The 13,053-nt window shown below is 43.8% G+C and overlaps 1 protein-coding gene across 2 annotated transcripts in view; it reads left to right on the top strand.

Moving 5' to 3' along the window:
- MYRIP (myosin VIIA and Rab interacting protein) overlaps window positions 1-13,053 on the top strand; it is a 474,673-nt gene that overhangs the window by 343,012 nt on the left and 118,608 nt on the right. For both annotated transcript variants that reach the window (XM_075827100.1, XM_075827101.1), the window contains exon 4: window positions 8,623-8,759. In XM_075827100.1, the coding sequence (XP_075683215.1) occupies window positions 8,623-8,759 (137 nt within the window). The remainder of the gene's footprint in view (window positions 1-8,622; window positions 8,760-13,053) is intronic.

The raw sequence follows: 13,053 nt of genomic DNA, 5'->3' as shown, positions 1-13,053 counted from the left end.
GGGGGCGGTAAAGCAATGTCTACAGGGGGCTGTATAGCGCTGTCTGCAGGGTGGGCTATATAGCACTGTCTACAGGGGGGCTGTATAGCAATATCTACAGGGGGCTGTATAGCACTGTCTAGAGGGGGGCTGTATAGCACTGTCTACAAGGGGGGCTGTATAGCACTGTCTACAAGGGGGGGCTGTATAGCACTGTCTACAAGGGGGGCTGTAGAGCACTGTATGGGGAGGCTGTATAGCACTGTCTACAGGGGGGGCTGTATAGCACTGTCTACAGGGGGGCTGTATAGCACTGTCTACAGGGTGGGCTATATAGCACTGTCAACAGGGGGGGCTGTATAGCAATTTCTACAGGGTGCTGTATAGCACTGTCTACAGGGGGGCATATAGCACTGTCTACAGGGGGGGCTGTATAGCACTGTCTACAGAGGGGGGCTGTAATAGCACTGTCTACAGGGGGGCTGTAATAGCACTGTCTACAGGGGGGCTGTATAGCACTGTCTACAAGGGGGGGCTGTATAGCACTGTCTACAGGGGGTGCTGTAGAGCACTGTATGGGGAGGCTGTATAGCACTGTCTACAGGGGAGGCTGTATAGCACTGTCTACAAGGGGGGCTGTATAGAAATGTCTACAGGGGGAGCCGTATAGCACTGTCTACAGGGTGGGCTATATAGCACTGTCAACAGGGGGGGCTGTATAGCAATTTCTACAGGGTGCTGTATAGCACTGTCTACAGGGGGCCATATAGCACTGTCTACAGGGGGGCTGTATAGCACTGTCTACAAGGGGGGGCTGTATAGCACTGTCTACAGAGGGGGGCTGTAATAGCACTGTCTACAGGAGGGCTGTATAGCACTGTCTACAAGGGGGGCTGTATAGCACTGTCTACAGGGGGTGCTGTAGAGCACTGTATGGGGAGGCTGTATAGCACTGTCTACAGGGGAGGCTGTATAGCACTGTCTACAAGGGGGGCTGTATAGAAATGTCTACAGGGGGAGCCGTATAGCACTGTCTACAGTCAGGCTGTATAGCACTGTCTACAGTCGGGCTGTATAGCACTGTCTACAGGGGGGCTGTATAGCACTGTCTACAGGGGGCTGTATAGCACTGTCTACAGGGGGCTGTATAGCACTGTCTACAGGGGGCTGTAGAGCACTGTATGGGGAGGCTGTATATCACTGTCTACAGGGGGGCTGTATAGCAATTTCTACAGGGTGGGCTATATAGCACTGTCAACAGGGGGGGCTGTATAGCAATTTCTACAGGGTGCTGTATAGCACTGTCTACAGGGGCCATATAGCACTGTCTACAGGGGGGGCTGTATAGCACTGTCTACAAGGGGGGGCTGTATAGCACTGTCTACAGAGGGGGGCTGTAATAGCACTGTCTACAGGGGGGCTGTATAGCACTGTCTACAAGGGGGGCTGTATAGCACTGTCTACAGGGGGTGCTGTAGAGCACTGTATGGGGAGGCTGTATAGCACTGTCTACAGGGGAGGCTGTATAGCACTGTCTACAAGGGGGGCTGTATAGAAATGTCTACAGGGGGAGCCGTATAGCACTGTCTACAGGGGGGCTGTATAGCACTGTCTACAGGGGGCTGTATAGCACTGTCTACAGGGGGCTGTAGAGCACTGTATGGGGAGGCTGTATATCACTGTCTACAGGGGGGCTGTATAGCACTGTCTACAGTGGGCTGTATAGCACTGTCTACAGGGGGCTGTAGAGCACTGTATGGGGAGGCTGTATATCACTGTCTACAGGGGGCCGTGTAGCACTTTCTAGAGGGGGGCTGTATAGCACTGTCTACAAGGGGGGGCTGTATAGCACTGTCTACAAGGGGGGGCTGTATAGCACTGTCTACAAGGGGGGCTGTAGAGCACTGTATGGGGAGGCTGTATAGCACTGTCTACAGGGGGGGCTGTATAGCACTGTCTACAAGGGGGGCTGTATAGCACTGTCTACAGGGGGTGCTGTAGAGCACTATATGGGGAGGCTGTATAGCACTGTCTACAGGGGAGGCTGTATAGCACTGTCTACAAGGGGGGCTGTATAGCACTGTCTACAGTCAGGCTGTATAGCACTGTCTACAGGGGGTTTGTATAGCACTGTCTACAGGGGGCTGTATAGCACTGTCTACAGGGGGCTGTATAGCACTGTCTACAGGGGGCTGTATAGCACTGTCTACAGGGGGCTGTAGAGCACTGTATGGGGAGGCTGTAGATCACTGTCTACAGTGATGCAATAGCATCAGGGAGGCGTCAAATTGGCTCCAAATGTATTCTGCAGGACAACGACCTCAAACATGCAGCCAATGTAATTAAAGGGACTCTGTCAGCAGTTTTTCAATTCCTTATCTCCTAACTAATCTAATAAGCACTATGATGCTGATAAATACAGTGTGATTTGTTTTAAAAAAACATTTATTATTTGCAAAGTTATGAGCATTTTTCTAAATATGCTAATGTGGCTCTAATAGCCAAATGGGAGGTGACGCTTTCTTTTCACTCTGGGCGGTGTAATGTTTTCTGTATGACGCTGTCCAATCAGCATACAGCTTCTCCCCCTTCCCTGCCCAGTATACTGTACACTGCTTCCATTCCCGACTGTGTTTTCAACTGGCGATATCTCTGGTTGTGTCACAGCTAGAACTTCGATCCTGGTATCATATGAAAGATTAGGATCTCCTCTTTGATATGTGTTGTGGCGCGGGGTGTGGACTCACTGGGCCGTACCGCGTAGCGGGGTAGCAGCTGGCCAACAAGGTACAAAACAATGTCTATAGTTCGGAACGGGTACCTGAGGCAATGTAGACAGTAGCGGAAGCAGGACTTGACTTTCACAGCAGGTGGCACCGTGGGTGCAGCGGAAGGCACGACTTGACTTTCTCAGCAGGTAGCACCGTTGATGCAGTGGAAGATTCAACTTGACTTTCACTGTAGATACGATAGCACGGGATACAGGGTATAGGCAGCAGGAACGGGTAACACTGGGAACTGGAAAACACTGGGAGACCATTTGCAAGACAAACTTAGGTATATAACAATGCTCAGGCAAGGAACCAGTGATCATAGCCCCTTTTTATAGTCCAGCAGCCATTTAGGCTAATAATTGATGGGTGACAGCTGGACGCGTACTGGCCCTTTAAGGCCGTGCACGCGCGGGGGCGCGCGCCCTGCGGGAATCAGTCCGAGGACCCAGAAGTGAGTGCCGGCATCTCCCTGGAGGGAGTTCCTTCAAAAACTGTGTGCCAGTGTACCTAGAAGAATTGATGCTGTTTTTAAGGCGAAGGGGGGTCACACCAAATATTGTTTTGATTTAGATTTTTCTTCTGTTCATTCACTTTGCATTTTATTAATTGATGAAAAAAAACTATAATTTTTTAAAGCATTCTTAATTTGCAGCATTTTTTCCCAACTGCCTAAAACTTTTGCACAGTATTGTAAATACATTTTCTATTGTTCCAGCATGAATCTTACCATGTCTGTTATGATCAGCAAATTAGCAAAAAGTGAAAGAGATCACGCTCTGTCTCAGAGACATATAAATTATGGGAGCTTAAAGAGGCTCTGACCACAGATTTTCAAACCCCTATCTCCTATTGCAGCAGATCGGCGCTGCAATGTACATAACAGTAAAAAAAAATTTTTTTTAAAAAAAAGAGCATTTTTGGCCAAGTTATGACCATTTTTATATTTATGCAAATTAGCCTTTCTTAAGTACAACTGGGCGTGTTTAAAGTTATGTCCAAGTGGGCGTGTATTGTGTGTGTACATCTGGGCGTTTTTACTTGTTTTACTAGCTGGGCGTTGTGAATAGAAGTGTATGATGCTGACGAATCAGCATCATCCACTTCTCTTCATTACCACCCAGCTTCTGGCAGTGCACAGACACACAGCGTGTCCTCGCGAGATCACGCTGTGATGTCACTCACTTCCTCCCACAGGAACTTCATCGCGTCGGATGAGCGAGGACACGCTGTGTGTCTGAACTGCCAGAAGCTGGGTGGTAACAAAGAGAAGTGGATGATGCTGATTCGTCAGCATCATACACTTCTATTCACAATGCCCAGCTAGTAAAACAAGTAAAAACGCCCAGATGTACACACACAATACACGCCCAGTTGGACATAACTTTAAACACGCCCAGTTGTACTTAAGAAAGGCTCATTTGCATAAATATAAAAATGGTCATAACTTGGCCAAAAATGCTCGTTTTAAAAAAACAAAAAACGTTACTGTTATCTAAATTGCAGCGCCGATCTGCTGCAATAGGAGATAGGGGTTTGAAAATCTGGTGACAGAGCCTCTTTAACTCTCTTTAAGTGCATAGGAGCTTTGCAACCGAGGTACCAAATATCTGAGAAGGTTTGTGCTGCAATATTGGAAGAAGCGGCTATAGGAATATATTATGAAGTTATGCATTTGGTAAGTCCTGCACGATATTAATTAAATTAAAATGAACACAAACTTTTCAAACAACTTATGCTAATCTAATAGTATACCTGATATAGATCAACTTTGTAATTTACTTACCATTAAAATGTTGTTTTATCCATGTAAATTATGTATGAAGTTACTGCCACCAGGTGTCGCCCCTTCCTGTAATCTGCTGTCCACCCCCTGTTGTTAAGCTAAATCCATCCCTGGTTACAAAATTGACAGGCTACAGAGGGTGGGGGGGTGTCTCTTTACTGTCAATAGTAGTCTATGGAGAGGGGGAGCAAGAGGAGGGAGCAGAAAAGAAACACAGACGCACTACCCATAGATGTCTATAGAGAGGGGGAGGAGGAAGCAGGAGCAGAGTGAAAAAAATCACAGATGTGCAGGTAAGATTTTTAAGTCATCCCAGTGCTGGGTTCTCAGCTACACTGTTCAGTTCTGCTGTATAATCTCCTGCATGCTACTTCAGCTTTTATATATAGAGCCTGCAGTGGGGAAAACTGCTACAAAAAAAAATGCAGAATACAAGTCATATGATGGTCAGAGATAGTGTTAGGGTATGTTCACACGCTGAGAGGCAGTTACGTGTGAAAAGACAGACTGTTAACAGCTGCCTCGTTTCACACGTAAAAGCTCCTCCTCGTAATTTACGAGGCGTCTGAGACGCTCGTAAACCTTGAGCCGTGCTTCATTGATTTCAATGAAGAACGGCTCAAATTACGTGACAAAGAAGTGCCCTGCACTTCTTTGCCGAGGCAGTAAATTTACGCGTCGTCGTTTGACAGCTGTCAAACGACGACGCGTAAATTACAGGTCGTCTGCACAGTACATCGGCAAACCCATTCAAATGAATGGGCAGATGTTTGCCGACGTATTGCAGCCCTATTTTCAGACGTAAAACGAGGCATAATACGCCTCGTATACGTCTGAAATTTGGCCGTGTGAACATACCCTTAATCCTCATGTACGCACATATGACGACTTATTCTGAAAAGTCACCTGAACGGTTCGGTACGCTTCAATGTAACTGGAGGTAGGCTTAATCTTAGTCTCAAACAATTTTATGTATAATGCTCACCACTACTTGGTTTTTATATAGCATTCATATTGTGTCCTTTATAAAACAGAGTACAAGGATACCTTGCGGGCTTCCAAAGTTGAGGAATGCAATGAAAATTGTTAATTCAGCACATGCTGCAGTTAAAGTCTATGATCGCAGACGCTTACGTGTTTCAAACACTCCTGTGCTTAAGCATCTTAGACTAAGTGCATTTGTTGCCACAACGGCAACAGCAAGATGCCTCCGATTATATGAACTTTGCCAAATTTTTACGGAAATGACATTATACAACTTGAGTGAAATAACGGCCTTGGTATGTTAAATGACCCTTGTAGGTCCATTTGAATATCTATGAACATTTATAAATCAGTAGGGTTTCACAGTTGATATACAAAATTGATATTGTACAATAAATATTGGTAGTTTGTAGGCAATTATTATACTTTGGGTCAAAAGTTCTGAAGTAGAAATTTAATTGCAATTTCATTTCAGTACAATTGTTCTGCCAAATTAGATTTCAGGCAAAACATAAAAATATTCACTGTGACTGATGGCCCCAATGGCCTTTAACTTCCTGCATCTATTATAAGCCTGAATTCAGTAATTCAGTAATTATTCTCACTATGTATTGCCTGATTATGGAAAAATAACAATGTTCTGCAGCGTAGCGAGAATTCATCAGTACAGCGCATTGATGACATGAAGCAATTATGTGAAGTAAATGGCCACAGCCTTCCGGAGCCAGCTCACTACTTTCCTGGTACATCTGTGAAGGGTTTTGTTTTGGAATTGATCAGCATATTTATATCAATGAATAAGTGATATTAGACTTTCTGAGTAGTTTCGTAAGCTTTGACTGAGAAACGTTTTTTTGGGGTTTGTTTTTTTACAATACAATATGAATGGTTACTGTACTTTTAAAAATAACTTCCATTTTAAAGGCTATGTTCCCCTTTTGAAAGGTACTATTATTATTATTTAAAATAAAACAGTGTATCAGTGTGTTTGGTGCAACTTTCTAATTACATTTTATTAAATAATATTTTTACTTTTTCAGATACAGCTGCTTTGTATCCTGTATATAGAGCAGCTTTATCTTGCGCTGAGACCTGAATCCGTCAAAAACAGTGGGACTGACATGTTCAATTACATCAGGTCCTGCATGTCTCCGACAGGCAGGATCGAGCTATTATCGATCACATCTAAGTTCATAACTTAGATGTGATCAATAACAGATGGATCCTGCATGTTAGTGACACGCAGGACCCGCTGTCACTAAACCTGTCAGTTCCGCTGACCAGGATACAAAGCAGCTGTATCTCAAAAAGTAAAAATGATTAATATTAAAAAGTAATTACAATGTTGCACCAAACACACTGTTTTATATAGATATAAAAAAAATTATAATACTGTAATTGTTTTCAAAGGTGTGCATAGCCTTTAAGTTGAAAATAATATTTTCTAGTAGATATCTTTTATTTTTATTTTCTCTCCTGATTCCCTAAGGGCTGCAGTAATGTAAATATTACATTACTGCTTGCTCTGGTGTTGCCATGGTAGCATTCAGCAAACAGTTAGGTTTAAGTTCTGTCTTAGGCCTCAAAATGTCTAGAATCAACCCTGCTTGTCTGTGCAGCAACATTATGTGTAAATTCTGCAACTCATCTGTAAAAACAAGTTCTGCTGGCTTATTGCATACCAATTTCAAGCAAATACGACCGTTTTTAATCTAAGTTACATAGGCAAAGGTTTTGTCAGTGAACAGTATATAATATATATCTGCATTTGGAGAACACTCATACCTACTGGGTACACATAATGTTCCCTGCAAGGGTATGTTCACACGCAGTGTTTTCAGGCGTATTTCGGGGCGTTTATGCCTCGAAAAATGCCTGAAAAAACGGAAGCTGAACAGCTACAAACATCTGCCCATTGAAATCAATGGGAAAAACAGCATTTAGTTCATATGGGGCGTCTTTTTACCCCTCTGTTTTAAAAAACGGAGCGTATAAAGATGCTCCGTAAAAAGAAGTAGCATGTCACTTCTTGAGGCGTTTTCTGGAGCTGATTTTCCATTGAACACTATGAAAAACGCCTCAAAAAACGCCTGAAAAGAAGCCTCAAAAGAAGCGTCAAATTTCATTTTCAGCTTCAAAAACGCCTGAAAATCAGAGGCTGTTTTCTCTGAAATCAGCTCCGTATTTTCAGACGTTTTTTGTTAAGCGTGTGAACATACCCTAAAAAGAGGAATAGAACAGGTCAGTTTCGGATGACCGTAATTTTGCTTCCCTGTTATAGCCACAATATCCGGACTTCCCATTATTATGTTAAAGTAGACTTAGATCACCAAAGAATCCTATGATAATCTCAGTTAAACAGTTTTAAAGAGTTATTTTTTTTGGGTGGGGGTCGAAGTAAATAGTATTGTTTTTGAAGAGCGCCCATTCATACCGGGTACACAATTTTCCCTGCAGCTTTTCTCTTCCCGGACCTCCCACGGTTTCACAGAACTGAACTGATATCACATAAGAAACCTATGATGATGTCCTTTGGTGACAGGTTTCGAGTTTGTTCTACTTGCTGTAAAATATTAATAATAATAATCACGAGGAAAGATAAATGAGACTTTTTTTATTGCTAAATTTAAAAAATAGAGAATGGACTAAATTTTCAGCATAGTGAGTGTTATAATATAAATGGTCATTTATAATCGTGTTTCTCACGATTAAATATAAAAATGTTCTGTTCGATCACTCAAACCATAGCAATATTTCAATTAGAACAATTTTAAATATAATGCTACTGTGTGTAGCTATTGCTGTTACATGTTTGTTATGGTGCCCGTGGTATCCTTTTGATTTCAACGTCCATATAATGTGTTGAGTGCTAGTGAGAAAAAGCAGATTCTAGAGTACCGGCTCTTGTTGGCCAAACTGCACTATAGCAGGAATCACTCTGCCACCTGTGTACAAGAGGATACAGGCAGTTAGACTAGGGAGCACCATAACAATTGTTCTGTCCTTCGAGATCTAACATAGAAATGTTATATTTAATTGTGGGACACTCTCTTTAAATTATAGAAATACATTTAAACCTTACGTATGATGTTGTTTTTACAGGCTTTTAAGGACCCAATCATTGGAATGGTACTACAACAATGTGAAAAGTCGCTTCAAACGTTTCGGCAGTGCCAAAGTTCTAAAAAATTTGTATAGAAAGCACAGGCTGGAGACTGGAGCCTGTGCAGATGTTGCAGGTAAGAATCTTTCCCTACAATCTCTATCGCTACAATTATTTTAATTTTAACAAAATGTATTGAATTTTATCAATCATAGATTACAAAGAGTACAGAAGATTATCCCTCACACAGGAAGGAATGTGTATGATAGTATATAACTTCTTCTCTCAGTGGCGTCACTACTGCTGCAGCAGCCATAGCGTCTGCTAGCGGCGACACCTGGGATGAGGGCGCCTGTGCCGCCAGTCAGAAAGGGCCTCCCATGGCCGGCCACACCGCTAGCAGCTGCAAAATACTAGGACACAAATACTATTGAACTCTATAGCAGAGCAGGGAGGTATCTCCCTGCTCTGCTATCTACTAGCGCCACTGTAGCTCCCTGAAGGAGCGGAATCCCCAGCCCCAGGCTTGATGTCTCTGTCCATATATGTCTCTGTCATTTTACTGTGAGTGGGGGGCTGATGGTCATTTTACTGTGAGTGAAAGGCTGATGGTCATTTTACTGTGAGTGGAGGGCTGATGGTCATTTTACTGTTAGTGGCGGACTGATGGTCATTTTACTGTGAGTGGGGGGCTGATTTGTTTTCCAGGGTAGCCTCGAGTCCGAAAAGGTTGGGAAACTCTGTACTAGGCTACAGGATCATGCCGGCCTACGCGAGGATTCCGTAGTCGTAGTTTTGGAGCAGCTCAGTTAGTCGTGGGCCTAGGTGAGTGAATTTTTTTTGTTTAGGGGGCACTGTCTACAAGGGGCAGGTGGGGGGCTGTATGGCACTGTCTACATGGGGGAGGTGGGGGATTATGGCACTGTCTACAGGGAGGAGATGGGGGATTGTGGCACTGTCTACAGGGAGGCTGTATGGCACAACCTACAGGGGGCACTGTCTACAAAGGGGAGGGAGCATTATACTGTGTGGATTCCACTAAGCCGACATTATACTGTGTAGGGGCACTACAGGGGGCAATATACTGTGTGTGGCACTTAAGGGGCATAATACTGTGTGGGCACAATTAGAGAACAAAATACTGTGTCCTTGAAGGGGTAATAATATATTATATTATTAAATATTATTATTATTATACTGCACTAAAGGAGCATTATACTGCGGGTGGGGCATTATACTTTTTTATAGGGCATTTTTTTATGGGGTGGGGTGCCAGCCATGGTGTCATAGGCTGCAGCAGTTTCTTTACCCAGGGCCGGCTTTTGGGACTTGCAACCTATGCCATCGCACAGGGCGCATTACTCCAGCAGGTGGATGGGGGCGCTGCGCTGGCTCCCTTCTTCTGCTTGTGTTTCTGAAGTGCCCGGGCTCGGCGACTCTGCAGCTGCCTTTCCACCCGGGCGCTCCTTCTTTGCAGTAGTGTAACTACCACTGTAGAAGCCATAGTGAGTGTGCCACTCACCGGAATGGGCCCCCCATGCCCGGTGGCATCGTTAGCAGTCGCTATCTACAGCATTAGCGACGCCACATTCAATAATATCTGTGTGCTTAAGACGTAGATACTATGGAACACTATGGCAGAGCAGGGAGGTAGCAGGTTCAGCCGATCAGGATCCCTGACGTCACCTGATCATGCTGGCCTATGCAAGGATCCAGTTGTGGAGCAGCTCCGTTCGTCGCTAGGTGAGTACAATTTTTTGGTTTTATTTGTTTGGGGGGCTGTCTACAAGGAGATGGTGGGGGGATGTATGGTACTATCTATATAAGTAAGTTGGGGGCTGTATGGCACAGTCTACAAGGGCTGGTGGGGAGGCTGTATGATACTGTCTACAAGGGGAGGTGGGGGCTGTATGACACTATCTCCAATGGGGAGGTGGGGTGCTGTATGGCACTATCTGCAAGGGGGGTTGCATGGCAGAATCTACAGCTGTATGGCAAAATCTACAGGGGGGAACTATCTATAAGGGGGGCTGTGTGTGGCAGCCAGGGGAGGAGAGGGGGGATATTATGCTGTGGGGGACCACTAAGGGGGCATTATACTGTGTTGGGGCAACTAAGGGGACATTATACTGTGAAGAGGCATTATACTATGTGGGCACACTTAGAGGACATAGTACTGTGTCCTTAAATGGGTTATAATATATTATATTTAAATATTATCATTATTATTATTAGTATTATACTGTAGGGGGGGCACTAAAGTGGCATTATACTGTGTGGGGGCACTAAATGGGAATTACATTGTGTGGGGGGCAATATACTGTGTGGGGGCACTTAGGGGACATTATACTGTGTGGGGGGCACCAAAGGGGGCATTATACTGTGCGGGGGCACTATAAAGGGCACTATACTGTGGGGGGCATTATACTTTTTTGTGGGGCATTTATTTTATGATGGGGTGGGGAGCCAAAAGAAAATTTTGCACGGGGCGCCATCCATCCTAAGGCCTGCCCTGTGTGTACCACACTAGTTTTGCACAGGGGGGGACAGAAACTTCTATCATCAAGTAAGTACAGTATACATAAAAAAAATGTAGAGTGTAATGTACAGTCCAATGGGAAATGCAGACATGGAAAGTTGTGTTTCCACTGGAGGTCTTCTTTAACCCCTTCCCGACATCCGCCGTATATATAGGGCTCTGTCGGAAAGGGGTTCCCGCAAACCGCAGTACCATTACGTCATGGTTATAGTGCGGGTTCAGAAGCGGAGCCCGCATCATCACCGTCTGGTGTCAGATGTATATTACTGCTGACACACTCTGGTAACGGCCAGGACCAGAGCTATTGTCCGATTAACCCCTCAGAAGCTACACTCAATAGAGAGCGCAGCACCTAAGGGGTTTTTACCTGACCGGCACCGCAGCGACGCAATCCCTGGCTTGCTATGGCAACCAGAGGCCAAATAATGGCCTCAGTGTCTGCCTTGTACGGAAGCCGATGAGGTCCCGCCAGAGCGGGACCTCAAACTGCCTTTTACCCATAATAAATATTTGAATATTGAAAAAAATTGTAAAAAGAAAAAAAATATATACATAATTGGTATCGCCACGTCCGTAAAACTATAACACTATTATGTCATTTATCCCGCACAGTGAACGCCGTAAAAAAAAAAGAAAAACAACGCCAGATTCCCTGTTTTTAGGTCACATCTCCTCCCAAAAATGGAATAAAAAGTGATCAAAAAGGCATATTTACTCCAAATTAGTACCAATAAAAACGACAGCCCGTCCGGCAAAAAAAATTCCCTGACACAGCTTTGTCCACACAAAAATAAAAAAGTTATGGGACTTAGAATATGGCGACACAGAAAACAAATTATTTTTTTTAAAAAAGGGGATTTTATTGTATAAAAGCTGCAATACATGAAAAAAAATTTTTTAAATTTGGTATTGCTGTAATCGTATTGACCCGCATTTAATTTATGGCGCACGGCAAATGCCAAAAAAAATCCCAATAAAAAACGATTCCAAAATTGCTTGTTTTTGGTAATTTTCTCTTCCAAAAAATGATACAAAAAGTGATCAAAAAGTCGGATGTGTCCCAAAATAGTACAAATAAAATCTACAGCTTGTCTCGCAAAAAAACAAGCCCACACACTGCTCCATCAACCAAAAAATAATAAGTTATGGCACTAGTAATGTGCTGATGAAAAAACATCCCGATGTGCAGGCCAGAGGGGAACATTCCTTCAGTTTGAGGGCCATAGTATTTAGGAACTAGGAAGGGAAAGGACAAATCACATCTGCTGGAAGCGAGTTTGCCCGTATTATACCAGCACAAAACTTTTCCAGCAAAATTTTCCAAACTACAAAGGAGAAAAAGTCCCCAAAATGTACAGTGTTACAAAAGGAGCTAAGAAAGTATACAGTTTATCAGTGCGACACTGGCCTGTGCATAACAGATTGCTTCACAGTGTACCACACATCTATGGATAATTGTATTATTTACTACATTATTATACCCTTGTATTATGCCCTGATGTACTCCGCACAGATTACATATGCCCCCACATTATAAACTGAAATCCCAGTACTACTCAAACAAAACTACTACCAAGCAAAATCCATGATCCAAATGGCGGTCCTTCAATTCTTAGCCCTACAGTGTGCCCAAACAACAGTTACGTCCACATGTAAGAGATTACCATACCCGGGAGGACCCGTTTAACAATTTATGGTGTAAGATTCTCCAGTGACACAAGCTGGGCACAACATATTGTGCGGTGAATATGCATATCAGTGGAAAAATTTCAATTTTCACTTTGCATCATCCACTGCGTATTAATTTCTGAAAAACACATGTGGGGTCTAAATGCTCACTACACTGCTTGATAAATGCCTTTAGGGGTGTCGTTTCTAAAATGGGGTAACT

The sequence above is a fragment of the Rhinoderma darwinii genome, chromosome 5 (genome assembly GCF_050947455.1).
Source record: "Rhinoderma darwinii isolate aRhiDar2 chromosome 5, aRhiDar2.hap1, whole genome shotgun sequence".
NCBI lineage: Eukaryota > Metazoa > Chordata > Amphibia > Anura > Rhinodermatidae > Rhinoderma > Rhinoderma darwinii.
The sequence above is the reverse complement of the archived record's forward strand: the minus strand, read 5'-3'. Positions and strand labels throughout refer to the sequence as shown.